The following is a 21,264-nucleotide window of genomic DNA, read 5'->3' as shown; positions in this document are numbered from 1 at the left end:
GAATACTTAGCAGGATTTTTTCAAAGATTATGAAAACTGTAGCAATATATTATCATGACATAATATACATATATCATATATTACATGGTAATAGAGTACATATAATATATAAAATAAAATAATTTCAATGATATGTTATGAGTACAGGAAATAAAATCATTATAAGTAAACTAAAGATGTAGACATATTTAAGGAAATCATGACTCTCCAAATAATGTTTAAATTGTGCATATTGAGATATATCTTAAGGATGTGAAAGGTGAAATCTAATTTTGTCAATAGGTGGTTAATTATCACCTGTTCTGGGATTCTGATTAAACAGATATACTATATATTGTGTGCAAGTGTCACATATGCGATAAATCAATTCAAAAATTTTGTCATTGGAAGGTACATTAGAGACAAAGACCTTTGCCAGAAGGAACAATCAGAAATCAGGACTCAAAGCAGATATTTCTCTTTAAAGTGTTTTAAACAACTCTCTCATTCAACATATTAGGAAATTGAGACCCAAATACATTAAGTGATTTGTTCAAAATCACACTGCTGGTAAATGATTTAGAACCCAGGTCTGAGAGCTCTCAATCCAGTGATTTAGAGTAATATACTACTGGGATATGGTGATTTATAATAAGAAATATATATTTGGTCTTAGTGATGTAGGAGATATTTTGCTTTGAGTGCCGGGATCCTCGTGAGACCGAAGAATGGAAACACAGACCAAGGAGAGGTGAGGAGTTTTTTTCAAAAGAGGATAATTTATTAAAAACAAAGAATCAGAACTCCCCAGCGGGAGGGAGTCCTGAATGGGGGTGCCCAGCGTGGGGCAAAGGCTTATATCTTCTCTTGCCCGTTTGAAGAAGGGAACTGGCGCCTTCTAATGAAATTCGTCTACCAGGTTTGTTCTGTTTGCCCATCCTGAAGGAATTTGCAAAATACCCCACTCCTATTAGATCTGCTCCGTTTGTCAAGCCAAAAGGAATTTTATGTTTAATCTCAAGGCACTGTTATATTTTGTCCAGGAGGGAAGGAATAATTTCAAAACCTGAAGTTTCAGAATATGTCTGTTTTTTGTTTATTCCACCAGGGACCTCCCTGTCTACCTGAAAACATGCTAACTAACCTGTCTCAATCCAATAAGTAAATTATCTCCTTGAGATCTGTTCTAACAAAGTATTGAACTCGAGGAGAGGGTCACAAGAACCTCCAGAGGGTTTATAGCTAGTTGGTCAGAAGCACAGGTGATAAACTGGACTTGTGATTGGTGTTAGAGGAAGAACGGTGGTCTTGCGGGACTAAGCCCTTAACCTGTGGGATCTGATGCGAATTCCAGACAGGTAGTGTCTGAATTGAATTGCAGCACATCTAGCTGCTGTCGGAAAACTGCGTGGTGAGGGGTTATAGACACTGCCATATTTGATGACCAGAAATGAAGTATTGAGCATAGAATGGAAAGTTGAGTATAAAAGAAAGAGTTTTTCCTGTGGACAAAAAAGGGGCTGCTGTAATAAATCATAAATTCCTAACTGGGTAGGTCATGGTGGGTAGTCACAACCCAGGCCTATAACTTCTTCAGTGAAAGTTGTTTAAGCCAGGCTTGCCAATGGTTCTTATGCATGTAGGTTAACACACCTTTGAAATGCCAGAGGTAATACCCCCCCCAGAAGGTGTAACCACCCTCAAGAAAGCACATAATCTCTGTAATCCAATCACTGCCTTGCTTTGTCCCACCCTTATGTAATCTTCCTTACTTTCCCTCAATTTCAGATGCAAAAACTGCAAAACTGTTATTGCAAAACTGTTATTCTCTGGAGCATCTGAGATCTTGCTTCCAGTTTTGACTCAAATAAACTCTTATAAAAATTCTCTACAGGTTTGGACGTTTCTTATGTCAACAATTATTTGGCATTATACAGCAGGATTCTGAAGCCCACCCAGGACCACCCTGCAGACCTGGACCAGGTGCCAGGTGTCAGCAGGGGCTCACTGTGCCTCATCAGCTCCCCATTTCCCATTGGGTGAACTTGGGTGAGTCTTTTCATGGAATTCTGGGCCTCCTTACTTTATCTGAGCTATTTTTAGAAAATCCTCAAGGTGGATATGAGTTGAAATAAGCAGAAGTAAAATGGGTGGCTGCCTCTAATTTTGGCTTTTAATTGAATTGCTCACCGGGAGTCTGAACAAAACCTTTGTTGGTTAAAGGAGAGACTGAAATCTCTTTAGCTCTGAAAGAGAAAGAACACTTGCTTCCCTAACCCAAATAGATAATGAGGCGACAATAGTTGTTCAGATCCCCAAATTTTGAGTGGCGGAGATGGGTGCCACGAGGCGTCCAGTGTGGTAACACAGCCGATCCCAGAGAAGCTGGCAGAAGCCCTGGGGAGAAGGGCAAGATGCCCTGGAGTGGATTCACCCCGAGAAAGACAGGGGCTCATGTCTTGGAAAACATTGCGGTTCTGGCGGCAGCCGGTAAGCTCTCTCTGGCCCTCGCTTGGGTATTCTTAGGTGACTAAGAAACTTTGTGGGGTTGCCTGAGAAAAATTTCCTCTAAGCATGAAGCAGTCCTGGATGGATATTCACCTCATTTGTTTGATCTGGAGACGTACACGTAAAGGCTGGATTTACTTAGAGGTTTGTTCAGATTCTATAGATTTCGAAATTAACATGGGAAATCATCCAGGCCGACACGTCCCACGACAGTCAGCCTCCCATTTATAACTAAGATGGCCAAGATGAGGACCCTTTGATACTTCTAAATTAATCTTTTGTGTGCATAATTAGAAAAATCTGGCTATAAAATTAGACAGAATGAATGGAAAACATATTTAATTGGTGTCTCATAGCTTCAAAAAAAGGATTTGGATAAATGTAACCTGTGACGTAATTTAGGTGTCAACTGAATTCTTTGAGGTATTAAAAATGGCTGTCCTTATTTTAAAAGGGGGAATATCAGTTGGAACTTGACAGATAGAAATTGTAAATGCCTCCAGAGTAAAATTTGGATCCAACTGTTCTTTTATAAATTAGTGAGTTTTTCTTATAGCTAAAAGGTCTTTGTGTCTATCTGTATGTGTGTTTATATATATGCATGTTGTAAATGTGAGATAATTTTCTACCTCTGGATGGTATTGTTAAAATTTAAAGGCAAATGCCTTCAAGGATTGGGTATTCTAAAATTCTAAAAAAGCACTTAAGTGCACATGATTTAAGATTAATGCCTAGTAAATAAAAGCTAGTTTAAGTTTGTTGATTTAAATAAAAGACCTCTTTATTTTTCATGGGTTTTACAAAAAATAAGCCCATGTTAAAATTGACTTTGATGTCTATGAAATTTTGTTTCTAGATGTTACAAAGACAGTTTGGCAGATTTGTGAAGGTAAAGAATGCTAATTGCTTTTACTTCTTAGTTTTCATTAGAAATTGAGGCTGTGTTAGAATCTCAATATATGTAGAAATAACTTTGTGGTGTTCCAGAAGGGTGCTTGGAACATCTCAAAAGATTTGAAATTGCATGGGACTCATTTTAAAACAAGTGATGAAAAAACTTCTAGGAGATATTGTATGGGTAAACAATGGTTATAAATTAAACAGTCTGTAAATTAAACAATCGGGGTTATGGGTAGCTCAAGACAGCCACTTGGTTCTTTCCCGGCTCCCTGGCAAACCCCCCGCCCCCTTTTTTCCCCAGTTTTTGCATTTGTTCATTCATCATAGCACATTTAAGCTGGACTTATACAGATGAAAGAACTTATGAGCTGACGTTATTGAAAGGAGACATCTTACACTATTGCCAAGGTTTGATAAAGTCACTTCAAAAAAATGCCACAGTGCTAACTGCTTCCTTTCACAGCAAGCTCCCAGGAGACAAAGACTTTAAAGATCATTCATTGTCTGCCACCTGGAGATTTCATTTACTGAAAAGGACATCAAACAAACATTCCCCAATCTTGTTGGAAGCGATCTTATCAGGCTTCTAACCACAAATGGACCTCTAACCTGTCTCTGACAGTCACCTCCACTTACAACAGCCATCAAAGACTCCTCTAGGATGAGGAGCTGTCAGTTAGACAGCTCCCCCAACACGTCAACAAAGCCTGTATATCTATGGATTGATGCTTAACTCAGAAACCAATTGTTTGTCTTTACCCGTATGCTAATGATATTAGTTACAACAGTTCTTTCGGTTTTTCTAGATAGTCCAACTGTTGTGATTATTGAACAGGTATTAGGTAGATTTTAATGCTTTTTTTTTTCATGGCTTATGTAAATGTTATACTAGATGCCAAGTTTAGAAAAATGAGAAGGAAAGGAAAACTCGGATCCTGATAGTTCACAGGATAGAAATGATCCAGTGTTTCATTTGTGCAATGAAGGCCATAAGATCTGACTGTCTTCCATTTACCTGCCTGTTCCTTTTTGGGAAAATTTATACTTAACTCATATTCCATGGTTATGACACCGCCCCAGACCCAGGGGTCAATAAGACAACGTTGATACTGAGACCTCCTAGGAACGAGGCTTTCTAGTGCTTTCAGGCCACTCTATCCAACCAAAAGTTTAGTCATCAATGCACCCCTCAAATTGATTTATGATCAAATGGGCAATTATGGATAAAAAGGGGGTTCTATGGAAAGTATCCTCACAGGATGATCTGATCAGAAATTCCTAACTGGGAAGATCATGGTGGGTAGTCATGCCCCAGGCATACAATGTCTTTCATAAAAGGTTTATCTTTGCAAGTGCTTGCCTTTAAAATTTTAATAATACCATCCAGAGGTAGAAACATATAGAGAAACACAGAACAGCTGGACCCAAATTTTGTTTTGGAGGCATTTACAATTTATATCTATCAAATTGCAAATGACTTTCACCCTTTTAAAATAAGAACAGCCATACCTCAAAGAATTCAGTTGACACCTAAATGACATCATAGGTTGTTACATTTATCTAAATCCTCATTTTGAAATTTTGAGAGAGACCAATTAAATATGTTTTCTATTCATTCTGCCTAATTTTATAGCCAGATTTTTCTAATTGTGCACACAAGATTAATTTAGAAGTATCCTCATGTCAGCCATGTTAGTATTAAAGAGAGGCTGATTTTCATGGTGGGACTTCTCTGCCTGAGAGGCACGATTTCCCATGTTAATTCTGAGATATGTAGAGGCTGAACAAATTTCTAGGGAAAGCCAGCCTTTACTGCATGTGTGGACATCACCAGACGAGTCAAGTGTGGTGAATATCCTTATAGGACTGCTTCATGCTTACAGGAAATTTTCTTCAGGCAAACCCTGAAATTCTAATCACATAAGAATACCTGAGCAAGGGACAGCAAAAGCTTACCAGATGCCACCAGAACCACAACACTTTCCAAAGTATAGGCCCTTCTCTTTCTCGGGGTGAACCCATTCCAGGGTGCCCTGCCCATCTCCCTGGGGTTCCCGTCAGCTTCTCCAGGATCTGCTGTGTTACTGCACTAGACCACTCCGGGCACCCATCTCCACCACTCTGGATTTGAGGATCTGAAACAACTTGTCGCCCTGTTGGCTATTTGGGTTAGGGAAGCAAATATCCTTTTTCTTTCAGAGCTAGAGAGAGTTCAGTCTCTCATTTAACCAGCAAAGATTTCATTCAGCAATCCAATTAAAGCAATCCAATTAAAAAGCCGAAATTAGCAACCCATTTTGTTTTCTTTCCCCTGGGTTAACTCAACCCTTAATCCACCTTGAGGATTTTCTAAGAATAGCTCAAATAAAGTCATGGTCTGCTACGTAAAGCAAGGAGACCCGGAATTCCAAGAGAAACTCCCTCAAGTTCAACCGATTTGAAGCCGGGAGCCGGTGGTGCACAATGGGTCCTTGTTTGTTTCTAACACCTGGTCTTGGTCTACAGGTTGGTCCTGGGTGAGATTCTTTAGAATCCTACCAGACTGTGCCAAGGAAATGTCGGTATAAGAAACATCCACATTCGTAGACAATTTTTATGAGTTTATTTGAGCCAAACTGATGACATATGTCAGGGAGCAAGATCTCCAATGCTCTGTAGAATAACAATTTTGCAGCTTCTTACATGCATTTGAAATTAAGGAGGGAATGAAAGGAATACTACATGGAGGTGGGGAAAAGCAAGGATTGGATTATACAATAGTTAAGATTATGTGTTCTCTTGAGGTTGGTCAAGATTTAAAAAGGATGGGTCTGGAAGGGTGGTCACAAATTAGAAGGAGGAGGTCAGAAAGGGTAATCACGTATTAGAAGGGACTTGAAAGGGTGCATTTCAAAGGTTCCCTTTTTTGTCCATGCTATCTACCTTTCCAGTTACAGTGAAATCTCATTTCAAGTCTCCTCTGAGGATCGTCTACTCCCTATTCTCAGTCCACATGATTAGTTTTGGATTACATCCCCACCTTCAACATGTGATCTACTCCTAAATAAATCTGTGCATGCCACTTGCCACAAAGGTCTCTGTCCTCAGATGGAGATGCAAACTCCCTTCTACAGCTGCAGTAAATCCAAGGGCTTGTGCAATAACTACTAGGAAAATAATGTCTGTCCACTGGATTTCAACCTGGGAAGGTATAAAATTAGATCTGCTACAACCTCCTTGGTATTCTAAAAGGAAATCCGATCCCAGAAAGGTATTAACACAGAGGAAACATGAGAGAGGAAAGAAATCAAGTCCTGTGAAACTGTCTAGGCTTTGCACCATGACTCAGCCAACACAGTTCTACTCATGGCCTTTTCAATTGTAGACTGATCATTTCCTTTTTTCTTGGGAGGTGGATAACTTAAACACTCTCTCCTTATTTACATTGGAACACAAAAACAAAACTAAGAGAAGTAGAGGAGGAAAAAAGTAATTCAAGCAGCCATTCAGGAGGCTAAACTTGGTGAAAAAAATTGATATCCAAGATTTTTTTTTTTAAATAATCATTCTATTCCTTAATAATAGAGTGTTATTGGTTTTCATAAAATTAGCGTACATTCCTCAACTGCTTTAACCAAACTTTTAGATATATGTTTAAATATATACCTGTCAAAACAAAAACCCATAAGAGCAGAAACAATTTAAAAAATATTTATTCTCAAAATGTTAGGGAATATAAAAAAAAGCATAGGAATATGAGTAAATAATGCTATTTCTTAATGTAATATATTTGTGTCATCCCCCCAGCCCAAGTTGTACTACATTAATCAAATTGGAGCCAATGTGAGTGGTTGACAAAGTGCTTAAAATTCTAACTTACTGATTTAGTGCTCTACTGAAAACAAAACATTCAACTATAAATGACATTTTAATATGTTTTAATATGGCATATTAAACTTCATAGTAAAACTATAGAAATTTTACTTGGCAATTATCCCTCAATAAAGCTGAAAAAAATAACACAGAAACATATTTCTAAGACCAAATATTCAAAAGAAAAGAATTCAGAATATTTTTACCTAGATCACATACCTGTGTTCATATCAAATGTCCAGGCAGGTATGTGATCCCCTGCACTTACATCATTCGTATGCAGAAGGGGGAGAGAAACTTGAATAGAGCCATCCACCTTTAATTCTTTTCCTCCAGAATATATTTTCACACATATTGCAGCAAGAGGAGTCAATTCAATGCTTTCAAAACCTAAAAGTGAAGACAGTTTATTAAAATCTTATGTAAGACACAGGTTGTAGTTATGTATTAATGACATTAACATGGGCCTAAAATAACTAGTTCCTCTATTTCACCCAGGGCTATCCATTTTAGTATCAAATAGATACTGAATCCTCATTAAGGACTTTTACAATATAATTTCAAAATACAACATAAACAAATATAGGCTATCCTTGTGTAACAATGACAAATGTATATGAGCCTAGAGATCTAATTCTCTCAGAGTTATCTGACTTAAAGGCACTGGATTCTAATTCAATGTTTTTGAAAACCTACAAAACCAATAACCAAAAAACACCTTACTAGTATCATACCCAAATAAAGGTTCTACCATACCACATCATCAATGCAGATATGGACCTAAAACACCTGTCTCTCCTTTTCCCAAGACCATCTGTTTCAAGTATTAGACCAATAGACTCAGCTGCACTCCTTAAAGTTGCCTTACATAAAGAGCACTTGGATTCAAAATGCAATATTTAATATATAGGTTTGGCAAACAAAATCACTATGTGACATTGTTAGCTGATAAAATTACATATCAGCTATATATATATATATATATATATATATATATATATATATATATATATCTTTATGTATATTTGATTAATAACACTATATTTAAAAGAATTAATATAAACGTAGACTTCAAAATTAGTATTACTGTATTATTTAGGCTTCAAAATTTGAAAACAAGGAGAAAAGAGATGAACAGAAAAATTCATTATTTTGTTTTGACTAAGTATTCTGTTTTGACTAAATATTCTGTTTTGACTAAGGTTTTAAAAATTTGATTATACAACTTATAGTATACTTTTTTAAATATCAGGAGTTACCTATATTTTTCTGTTACTCAGGGGGAAAAAAGCAGAAAATGTCTTTGTTTTGTTTTTTAAAATATTAGCAATGCCAAATAAAGTTATAATATACACAAAACATTTATAATGAATAAAATAATGTGGTTATAGATAATGTTAAAGTTACAAATTTCCTGCAAATAATTTGATAATTTTATGTTTTCGAAGTCATTTATTAACACATTAGAAATAGTTGAATTAAGTATACTTATTACATATTATTTACTCTTTGTGGCTGAAATTTTGAATCTATGGCTTAAAATTAGAGTTTTGTTCATTCATTTAACAAATATTTACATCCCCTACTGGCACCATGCACTCGTTTAGGTCCCAAAGATACGGTGAGTACATGATCTCTTACATGTCTGCAATTTTTTCCCCATAGTCCTCATTACTATCAAAAATCCTTTTTTCCTTTCTTTACTCATTGTCAGTTTTCCCCCCATGCATGACAGAAAGTACCTCACCAGCTCTTTAAGGAAAATATGGAAAGGCAATAAAAATATGCAAAGCCACTTCTTTGAGGAGGTGATGTTTGAGCTATGGTCAAATGAGAAGGTGCCATCCATGCAAAGACTTCAGAGAAGAGCTTTCCAGGCAGAAGAAACAAATGCAAAGCCCCCAAATCAAAAGTGATCTCAAAGAGAGGGGGAGACGGAGGGGGGAGACGGAGAAAGCAGACCACAGGGCTGGAGGCAGAGAGGTGGGACCTTAGAGGCCATAGAAAGGAATTCTCATTATTGCTACTATGTCATCTGGTATTATCAGTTATCAGACTACTGGCTGACTGAAAAATTTAAATATAAGAGAATTTTCTCTTTTAAACTGCCTGGAACACAGATCATAAGATGAGCAAAGTAATGCCATACAAATTTTGCTGACTAGTATGAGTAAGTGATCCAATGTAAGCACAAATAAAGTATTATGTAATTTGTGAATTAAAATCTCTTATATAATATCAGACTATTTAGTAAAGCAAGCTGGCTTTACTGAAGTGACTGCTGTTAACCCCCACACCCCCTCACTGCAGACAGCGGCTTCAGAGATCATACGCAGCTGAAACTGCTGAGATCAACACCCTACTACTGGGGATAAGGCCAACTCAAAGAAGAAAGAAACAAGGAAGAATAGTACTAGGGAAAAAAGAGACTAAAAGACAATGAGAAGGAGTAAACCTTTATTAAAAAAATAAAGTATTTTCATATGCACAGAACTCTAGAACTGTGCAATCCAGTATAGTAGCCACCCGCAGCATGTCACCATTCAACTTTAAGTGACATTAGCAGTGTAGTTCCTCAGTCACCGGTCATGTTGCAACACCTCAATAGCCACATGTGACTAGTAGCTACCACATTGGGCAGAGCAGAAGAACTTTCCAGTTTAACAGCATTGCTCTACAATTTTTAAAATGTTAGCATTCTCAGGATAATTGGAATGTTTAATGAATAATCTCGAAAGCAGGTGGTAGAAGAACGTTAGAGGGCAGAGCATATTCTGATCCCTTTTCACTATGTGTAATGAGTCTTGTCCATAAAAACCCTCTAGTGCAGGGGTGTCCAAACTGAGGCCCGCCGGCCAACTGCGGCCCATGATCCATTGTTAATTGGCCCACAGCAAATTCCAAAAATATATTTAGTTTACTTAAATAAACCAGGTGAGGCAATATGTGCTTCACCTCGAGTGAGTGGCCCGGCTATTTGTGTATTTTACCGTATATGGCCCTTGGTAAAAAACGTTGAAAAAAGTTTGCACACCCCTGCTCTAGTGCAACAGAAGCTTCATCTGTGACAGCGTGTATTGGGACCATTCTTGTCAATGTTTTTGTTTTAAGCATCTTGTAATTTACATCTGGAAAATTTCGGCAGATGTCTTAGACTGGCTTCTTCAAGAAGCAGACCCTGAGATAAGCACCACTGAGACAGTGGAGGAGTAATATGGAAGAAAGAAGGGAAGGAAGCCAGCACAGGATGTGTTAATGAGCAGGACATCACTGTGGCAACTCCAGCTCAGTCTCACTGGACAGAATCTGGCTTAGAGTTGTCCTAGCCAAGGCAAAGAAACTGGAGTATTTACGTACTCTTACCTGTCATTGGTTGAGAGCTTGCCCCATGTGAGAGCCAAGCCTGCTTCCTGGACCAGGGAAGGCCCTTAGGCAGTCACAAATGTGTGCAGCAGGAAACAGGCTTGTACTAGAAGAGTTAGGGTCATCTTGGCTAGGGTAACTGATAGCATCAGCTATCCCAGGTTAGAAAAAACAACAAACATATCTAACCAAAACACCCATATACCCTTATTCCTCTAATTTCTGGCTGTTTCTCAAATGAAATGAACCAAAAATTTGACACAACTGAAACCATCTATTACAGATTGTGTTAGGTGACATTAAACAGTGGAGTTTCAGTTATGTTGCAGCTAATAGTAGAAATGGTGGAACAAGTATAGATGTAGAGAGAGAATATAGAGTACTTATGGCAATTCTCATAGGTGCATTGTTAAACAAAATGTAAAATTCCATCATTCCCTTGACCTTTAGATCATGACAACTTTGTATAAATGTATTAGTGCTATTCAATCTGGAATAGATGTATTTTACTCATAGAGAATACCAAATATATACGAAAAAATATTTATAATTGCTTACTCCAACCTATTAACTTTTTTATATTTAACAATTATTGATACTTCTGATCAATTTTATAAGAATGAATAGAAGGTCAAATTATAAAAAGATGTGTAAACTTCTTTAAACCAAATTTCCATTTTTAAATGTATTTTTTAATTTGCAAAGTTACACAATAATCATTACTATTTTCAATATCATTTTTACCCCTTTGGATAAAAGTATCCTGTAAATGAAATTTCCATTAATTTGAAATAATGTATGCAGAAGACTCTGGCATCATCTTACTTTCATTGAATAAAAGGGAATTAATGGCTTATAACCATTTTAATAACTAGATTTATGTTTCAATAGTGACATGTATCCTCCAAAGTTTAAATAAATGTCAAATATCTATATGTTTACCAGTATTTCATGAGAGCTTTATGTACTATTTCTTATACATATGATTATATTTTATAAAAATTAGACAATACCTGATTTATTAAGAGTAATTCCAGATGTATACAGAAAATTGTCCACTTTCAAAAATTGTTGCAGAACTGTAAGATAGCCTGTAACGTTGCTAATATGATGGTTGTCGGGTAGTTTAATTAAGGCTTTTGAAAACTGAACGCTTGGTTGAGATTTGGCATCTGGAAAAAGGAAACCTCATTATAAATAGATAAAACAAATCCATATTAAGTACAGTATCATTAGTCAGGACATTCATTATACTTTAAAGGAAGCAGTTATAACTATTTCTAAATGTTACTAACATTTCCTCACATAATGATTTTAAATTAAGAATAAAAAATTTTCCCTTTTGATAGATCACACAAGGCACCGTTAGCCTAGAGACTGCTTAATTCTGCTGCCCAGAATTTCTTCACCCTTTTTTTGAGTTTCACGTTAGGAAACCACATACTATTTGTAGCCCATATGGTTCACTTGGAATTTCATTTCTGTAACAGGAGTAGAGTTAATGGTGCATGCCAGAATGGGCTAAAACCAATCAAAAGCATCTCGTTATTCTCTTATTACACTGATTTGGTCAACAATGGGCCTTGTGACAACCACAGTTAATGAGATGCAATGTGAGTTTTGCTTGGCTTTCTAACAAAAAAAGACTTACTTTTTCCTCACTGGGTTTTATATAATCAGGTATATATCCAGGAGTTGTAAAAGCCATCTTGTGACCAAAAATGCGAGCTGGTTTAAAAACTGAGACAATATTTAAGGAGTGGATAATTGAGAAATGGAGAGAGAAAAACTAGTTCTCAATTATTTCAATGGAAGCCCTGAGCAAGCCATGTCTAAAGTTGGTCCAACTCCTATACTTATCAATTATTTGAGCAATAAATAAATAAATAAATGCCTCTTTTGGGTTTAAGTTGATTTAGAGTTGGGTTTTCAACTACTTGAAACAGAAAGTGCTTTTGCTGATATTCAGTCATATATTAGGTAGATGCAAAAGTAATTGTGATTTAAAAGGTTAAAAATAATTGCAAAAACCACAATTACCCTTGCACCAACCTAATACTTAAGTGGATTAAGTTCTCTATCAGATAACTAAACATGCATTAGTCTTCCAAATGCCAGGCACTCAATTTATGAATATTATTTAACATTAATAACTTTGAATCGACTACCCTCTATTATAACTTATGGAGTGAGAACTCAGTAGCAATATTCATATTTCTGTAATCATCGTATCTTATATAACAATTTAAGAGTCAACTCTTAAATCATTGAAATGAAAAATTATCCGACATCAGCTTTCGCTTTGGACTTTTTAAAGATGACTGATAAAGACAGAAGTAATAAATTAAAATTATTAGTATCAGTTTTTAAAGAATTACATGAGAATAAATGATAAATAGAATAATGTAAGATAATACTCAAAATCAGTGTATAGTTTACTTTTTATATATGAAACTAGAAAAATACCTGGAAGATAAATAGGTAAGGGATATAAAGAAAAACAGCACATTTATAATATATTCTTCTTACTTGGTTACGTTGTTTGGAGGCACAATCTGATACCTTCTGATAAGTTACAGATACTATCTACAACTTACACATTTAGAGTATGTGGCTTAATAATGTTGAAGCTCCAAATTTCATACAACTGAAAACATGTACAGTAAGGGAAGCATCTAGCCGAGTTTCTCAAAGGTTTTCTACATTCCTGAAGTTTCCAACTTCTCCTGCTCCTTTTATTGCAAGTATATTCACATACTTGCACTATACAAACTGAACATATGTCTGATAAAATCTTGGAAGGGAAAAATATAAACATTTTATGGGAGTTAGGAAATGAGGATATGTTAGAAACATCCATCCTTTCCTGCATGGGTTTACCAATGGGTCAACTCTCAGGGAAATAGGGCAGTAAAAGGAACTGATCTGAGAATTCAAAAGGGCTCACAGTGTTGTCATGGATACGTGCCAAGGCATGGACATCCTATCCAGACAAATGACAGCTCCCCATTGCTTTGTACAGTGGCAAAGGAGTGGCACATGGACATGCTCACACCAATCCACTTCCATATTCTAGCAGAAATTACAATTGTTTATGGGGTTTGAAGAGGCCAGTAAAAAGTAGGAATGTGTCAAAACAAATAAAACATGGAAGAGGAACTGTGGAGAATGTGATTTCACAAAGACCCCAGCTGCATAAAATGTGGCTTCTCTGCACGTACATAGTTCCTGTTGACTTTTCATCCTTCTACACACAACTTCACATCCATCCATTCTGCCACGCACCAGCAAAGTCAGCGGATCAATATTCTCCAAATACCTTAGCATTTCAAGAGTAACAGATTCTACTGCCACATTCAGTAAATTACTCCAAGAATAATCAAGCCCTAGTTTAAAGTTTTCTTCCAAATAATAGTATTAGGTTTTCTTTTTCAATACTTTAGGAATAAATAATATAGCTTCTGAAAATGAAGAGAACTTTCAAAAACAATTCTTTTTACCATGACTCTCTTATAAACTCTACTTTGAGAATTTTCTGCCTTTACCAGTTGTTCCTATTATGCTTTAGTCCTAAACATTAATTCCCCAGTCCAAAAGAAAGAAACAAAAAAGCAAATTGTTATCATTTATAGAAGTTTTATATGCAGTAAGAGTCACAAAATGCTGAGGTTTCCCTTAAGGACTAGTTCAGGGAGCTGAGGAGGTGAGGTGAGGATGAAACTACCATCTACACGGTTGGCAAAGCTGTACTGAAGGACACAGCTTGAATCAGATCCCAAATAAGGCTTCTTATATCCTTCCCCTTGGAATATACAAATTGGCCAGTATGTCTGCTGGGCAGATACATAACTGCCCAGTCTTGGGCCTTTCCCAAGATTAATGCCAGAGGCAGGAATGAAGGTGACCTGCACATTAGAGAGCCCCAAAGGGCTGAGCTGTTCTTCCACTTTCACCGACCAGTAAAGGCCCGTGAGAGATGTGATTTGGAAATAAGTTCAGATTCTCTTTCCAGTATTTCCAAAAGTCTAATGTTCTTATCTGAGGAGCTAAAATAGTAAGGGAGAGAATGATTCCCACTACACACACAAAAAAAATACTATAGCTTGATAGTGATACAAGAATCAGTTCAGATCAATTTATAGTCAGTATTAATCATCTCTGATCAATTTAGACTTTTCCCACATTATAATCAACACTGATTCATTAGTGAAGTATAGTTACATAATAACTATTTTAAGTGTTTACTTTCTGAGTAAAAAGTGTTGTACTTACCAGCCAGTTTTCCAGTAATTAAAACAGTGTCTTCAAATAGCCATATATTTGCTTGGCTTTGCGGAAACAGTGAAAGTGTAACTGATGAATATACTGTGAAATATAGCACAATTAAAATATTTTATTAAACATGGGAGGAAAACAGACAAATATAGCTCTGTTCCCACAGGTCCTAAAAAAGTGGGGAAAAGCTAACTGTAATAGAAAAAGCAATTTAAAAGCCAGGAAGGATGACTGCAAAATATGATGGAGGAAAAACAGAAGGACCACAATAAAGTGAGAAGAAAAGACTGAGCATCCTGATTGTATTTTACTAATCTTTTCTATTTCATACAGTAGTTTGCACCAAGGTGACTAACAATGCTCTCTAACTAACCCTACATGTATACGATCAAGTTAAATACTTGAATAACCTTCTGCTATATTCTCTATATAATTATTACTTCCTTCCTTTTTTTTTTTCCCTATCTTATTGGGGAAGGGGAACAGGACTTTATTGGGGAACAGTGTACTTCCAGGCCTTTTTTCCAAGTCAAGTTGTTGTCCTTTCAATCTTAGTTGTGGAGGGTGCCGTTCAGCTTCAAGTTGTTGTCCTTTCTTTCAGTCTTAGTTGTGGAGGGCGCAGCTCAGCTCCAGGTCCAGTTGCTGTTTCTAGTTGCAGGGGGCGCTGCCCACCATCCCTTGCGGGAGTCGAGGAATCGAACTGGCAACCTTGTGGTTGAAAGCCCACTGGCCCATGTATGAATTGAACCGGCAGCCTTTGAAGGTAGGAGTATGGAGCTCTAACTGCCTGAGCCACTGGGCCGGCCCTTCCTTCCTTCTTATATTAGGTTGGTGCAAAAGTAATTGTGGTTTTTGCAATTATTTTTAACCTTTTAAACCGCAATTACTTTTGTACCAACCTAATAATTTTTAAAATCTCTTTTTCTTGGCTCCATGATTCAAGGTTCTCTACATCCGCTCTTCTTAACTTCCCATGTAAGGGTGCAAAGCTCTTCTTCACACAGTATGGTTTGCCAAACAGACTCTGAGTTGGCAAATGAAGAAAATGTTTAACACACAAAATGATTCATAGGCAACCATTAGTAGTAACTCAGGACGGGGTTGAACCAACCTACAAGAGTAGGCACCTGAAATAACTGGTGGGATGAGTAAGTACAGATCACCAGAAAGACAATACTTATTTCAAGATCAGGAGCAAGAAGCTGGGACAACTGATCACCATTTTTATAAGCAAGAACAAATCAAAGAAGCTTACCAATCCTGAAAAAGAAAAATAAATTTTGAGGAGTCACCCAAAGCACAAGTTCTTATTTGGTATCACTCCTGTATGCTATATAAGTATTTAAACTTAATAGAAATAACATAATATCCCCAAAATCACTTAGGAGAGTATAAAATACATTGCGTGGGAATATTGTTAATAATTTGAGATGTTTCCAAGAGCTCTAATGGAAAAGACAGGATAAAAAGTATACAATGATGTCTGGGCAGATGTGAAACAAAATATACTTTTCTTCTACAATAGAAAAAGAGAAGTAGCTACCAACTCAAAGTGTAATTTTGGTTCACAATACATTAACATTTAGACCGATTAAGGGATTTATTAGCTTGGAGAGGAGGTGACAGGTAGTAGCTTGAACCTGGAGATAATTCTAATTAGGGCATTAGCCCCATATTTGGATACTTTCTTGGTTTCAGGTAGCTTAAAAGCGGCAGCTTTTTAACGCTATTACACCAGGTGAATCATTCTGAACCTCACTAAAACTTACATTCAGATTTCCCTTCACTTAAAAAAAAAGTTTCTGATTATAAAAGAGATGTCTATCACTACAGAAAAATTGAGAAATACAGAAAAGGATAAGAAGAAAATGATGGTCATCACAATAGCAACACTGAGACAACCACTATTAATAATTTAACATAGCTCTTCCTAGATTTTCCTGTGATTTTTTTTTAAAATAGGGAGTATATTATTGTATACAGAATATTTTTACCCTGATTTTTCACTTAAGACAATATCATAAGCATTTCTGTCCCTCAATAGGAACTTTTTGAACATTTTTATGGTCACATATTTCATTCCTTGAAGTATCAAGATTTACTTAACCGCTACACTAATACTGCATATTTCGGTTGTTTCCATTTTCACTATTTGTACAAAAATAATATTTGAATCAACATCCTTGTGCACATTCTGTCAACTTTACTTTTATGTCTGTTTTTAGGATAGATTCCACACAGTGGAATACTCGGTCAAAGAATAGAAAGATTTTGAAGACACTGACATACATATTTCAAAATTGTTATCCAGATAATTTTGCTGATTTGTACTTCCACCAACAGTGTTTGACAATTCTGGTTATACCTCACTCGGTCAATATTCAGTATGTTCATTTCTTTAAAACTTTTCTAATATGGAAAATCTAAGGAATGTGTATTTCTTCAGCGTACAAATATTAGACTATTAGGAGACAAAACATTTTGTCACATTTACTAATCATTGATATTTCCTGTTTTGAAAATTGCTAGGTCCTGATTTTGTCCATTTACCATATTTAGGCAGGGCCTTGGTGTTTTCTTACTGATTTGTATGAGTTCTTTGCATATTAAGGATATCGCCCCTTACTGCTTCATATTTTTCCTATCTTCACATTTTATTTTAACTTATTTTTGATGTACAGCTGTTTGTTTTTAAATACAGTCAAATCTACCTTTTATGACATCTTTCATTGATTTTAAGTTTAAACAGATCATCCTGGTAAAAATCAGATCATTTATTATTTTCTTATTTTTAATATGATTTGATTTTCCACACTTGAACTCTGAGCAATATATTTTGGAATATGGATCCAAATGAATTTACTCTAAATAGTTAACCAGCCTTTTCCAACGATTTATAATGGTACTTTATCATAGATTACATTTTTAATACATACAGGTACTAATATCTGATTTGTACCACAGTACAATATCATATAGTTTTAATTTTGTAGCTATTAATATTTTAGTAGCTAAATAATATTTAAGTTATCTGGAATGGCAAATTGTCTCTAGTAAATCTTTTAAAACAAGATTCTCAGGTATTTTTACACATTTTTTCTTCTTTTTTTTTTTTTTTAAATTTGGGCCTATTTACATTCATAAATTATTTTGCCAAGTTTTTTAAAAACACCTTAAACTTTTAAATTAATTTGGGAAGAACTGAAATTTTTACAGTATTCAGGCTAAGAAGAAGTATAATGTTTTCCAGTTATCTGGGGTTTTAATTTATTTGGGTTTTCTTTAGGTCTCTCAGTAATATTTGGTGGTTGTATTTTCCCCACACAGTTATTTGACATTTTCTTTTCAGGTTTCCCTGCATATTTCTTGTTCTTGTTGTTGTTGAGAGGGATCTCTTTTTATTATTTTTCATAACTAGTCATTACTTCTGGTACATAAAAACATGTATTTATTAATGCTACTTTTGCAATCAGTAACTGTTGAAATTCCATTATTACTGTCCACTAGGAGCACAACCCCAACATCGTAGCTGGGCTCCATGAATCCTTTTTGCCCCTGTGTTGGCCCATTCATTACATATGCTGCTAAGTAAATTCAGTTTCCAAACAGCTTACACTCATTTTGCTCAAGAATCTACAATAACTGCCTTATTATTCAGCACATACATCTAAACTTTTTGTCTCATCTTTCAAGAACATCTTTTCATCATGTGACCCCACTCCACCTGGCCCACCCTGCATCTCTCTCCATCTGTTGGGCCCCTCAATGCCACCTGCAGATAAGCTTTGGTCTTGCTCAGGATTCCTTCAAGCCTTTGTAAAAGGAAACCTCATATTGACTTCACATAGATAGTTTCATTTTCAGCTTACCATAGTAAGCGATTCCCAAAGCTGAGGAAAAAAAAACAAACAAAAACATTTACATGTAGTGAAGGCAAAACACTGCTTAAGTACTTACTTGGCATTCTTCCGGTCTTCCAAGGCAGAGGTGTCAACACATAGCCATCTTTGTAAGCAATAATGGTTAAGCTGAGTCCTAATTTATAGGGTACTCTTATCAACACTGCTCCATTGTTTTTAGTTACTGTGGAATTTGTCTTCGTGTAGTTTACAAACACTTCTACAACTGCTTGACTCAGGTACTGGCGACTGATGATGTCATTCACCTGGACTTTCAGCATAAACACAGACACTGAAAGAGAAAAAAGCCAGACATGGCGCTGTTATATGTTAGATCCTAGAGTACATGTCACTGTACTTTAAAGTGCCATGCAGACATCTGAATAACAATACAAAACTTTTGATAAATTTAGGAAATACATATGTATGGACAGATTGATAGAAAGCAGTGTGAAAACATTCCAAAGTCATTATTCTTCCTAAAACTAAATAAATTTGAATTTGTTATTAATAAGGCATGGTATAACTACTCCATTTTTTCTCCTGCCGACTACAAGAAGAAAGGAAAGCCATGAATAACAGAATGACAGATGTTCTCTCTTCAGGAAAATACATTTTTACTTTGTCTCACTACTTTTAAGCCAGCAAGTTATATAGATTTAACACTAGTGTTAACTTTAATTTTGACTAAATCAGAATTCAGTCAAAGTTCTTAGAATAATAAGCCATGTAACCAAATCCATTAGTGCATGGCTAGCTTCTTCATTTTATTCTGTTGTATGGAAAGCATGGGGTGCTTTTCAGTTTCAATATACAAAATATCGAACAAAAATCTTTCTCTAAAATATCAAAAAGTATTATCCACTAAATACATAAGAAAACACATTGACATAATAAATTAAGAAAAATGAGGAGTTAAAGCTTCTTTCTATCTAAACCTCCAGTCTACTCTTTGAGTACAAATCTTGACAATATGTTCATGGATTTACCAGTGATAATGCCTAGCTTTAATAAAAAAAACTCTTATCATCATGGAAATGCCTTCACAATGCCTGTATTACAACATCTTTGCCAAAGATGCCTTCCCTTCCAATAAAAATGGGCTTTGGAGTCAGTCAAGGACCATCTCTGCCACTCCCTAGATCTGTGACCTTGTTAAGTTATTCACCTAATTGAGAGCACAGTGACTACTTTTCAAAGTAAATAAAATGAAATGATGCAAATAGTGTGCTCAGCACAGTGTTTGGTTGTCATTTGATATTATTATTAATATATCATATCAGTTCAGCTCATTACTATGATTTCATTCTAAAGTAAATTAAAATGTTTGTAAGCATTTAAAATCAAAACATGAAAAGGAGCTGGGATAAATATATGTTCCTGGTGCCAAGCATTGTATGTATGTTTGTTATAAAAAAAAACAAAACCCTCAACACATCTTTGTAAAATATGGAATATCAAGTCCATTTTACTGATGAAGAAATGAGAATTCAGACAGGTAATGCAAACTGCCCGTCTCACAGATATCAAGAGGTTGTGTCAGCCGTCAAGTGTCCCTATAAATGACTCCAAACCGATCTTTACACCATGTTAGTGAGTCTTGGGGGAACACTACCAAAATTAATTCAAGGAATGTATGATTGCAATCATCACCGAGAACTTAAATTCTTATATAACAATATCAATTAAAAACGAGGCAAAAGGGTTCCCATACACACAGGCAAATGCCAAACCAAGGCTTCAAACTCAAATGGAAATATAACTCTTGGGTAAAAAAATAAAAGTTTGTAATATATATGACATGATGGACTCCTAAACCAAATGTACTTGAGTAGGTCTGCTTACGTAGTACAGAAAATGATTTGTGTAGAGGATAAGTTGCTGCTGCTCAATTCAAAATAGTTCCCCCAGTCTCCTGTCCTTAATTCCCTAGACAGAATTTATTGAGCCACTGGCATAAAGCATCGAACTAATGTGGACCTGACAGATTTTGTTAGGACCTCAAAGTGTGAATTAAGATACACAGAGGCTAATTGACAATGAAAAACAAACAAACAAACCACAACGAAAGAAAGAAAGAAAGAAAGAAAGAAAGAAAGAAAGAAAGAAAGAAAGAAAGAAAGAAAGAAAGAAAGAAAGAAAGAAAGAAAGAAAGAAAGAAAGAAAGAAAAAAGATACACAGAGGCTAACCATTGCTGGAGATGAACCATGTTAGAAAGTCTATGAGGTCCAACCCTTTAGGCTTTCCAGCATTTCCCTGGTCCTTCTCTTTCCAGAAGCTGGGTTGTGCAGCCCACCTGCTGATATGTGAGCTATATCATAATCCCTCCCAAAAGTCCCTTTATTTCTTGTAGCCAGACTTGGATTCTGTTGCTTGATTCCAAAGCAAGCACTTAAATGATATAGGGTACAACTGTAAATCAGGGTATTTTATATGCTACGTTTTTAGAAGAGAAGGCAAAGTATGGAAGGATAATGCTATGTACCA

At 35.9% G+C, this 21,264-nt stretch overlaps 1 protein-coding gene across 1 annotated transcript in view; it reads right to left on the bottom strand.

The window, feature by feature from the left end:
- The window catches only part of FAM171B (family with sequence similarity 171 member B), a 66,830-nt gene that overhangs the window by 10,632 nt on the left and 34,934 nt on the right, over positions 1-21,264 (bottom strand). Inside the window, exons 2-5 of the mRNA XM_019754501.3 lie at positions 18,835-19,068; positions 14,875-14,967; positions 11,616-11,774; positions 7,459-7,629 (exon numbers count right to left, since the gene is read on the bottom strand). Of these exons, the coding sequence (XP_019610060.3) occupies positions 7,459-7,629; positions 11,616-11,774; positions 14,875-14,967; positions 18,835-19,068 (657 nt within the window). The remainder of the gene's footprint in view (positions 1-7,458; positions 7,630-11,615; positions 11,775-14,874; positions 14,968-18,834; positions 19,069-21,264) is intronic.

The sequence above is a fragment of the Rhinolophus sinicus genome, chromosome 17 (genome assembly GCF_057876585.1).
Source record: "Rhinolophus sinicus isolate RSI-liver-muscle chromosome 17, RSI-T2T, whole genome shotgun sequence".
Lineage (NCBI taxonomy): Eukaryota > Metazoa > Chordata > Mammalia > Chiroptera > Rhinolophidae > Rhinolophus > Rhinolophus sinicus.
The sequence above is the reverse complement of the archived record's forward strand: the minus strand, read 5'-3'. Positions and strand labels throughout refer to the sequence as shown.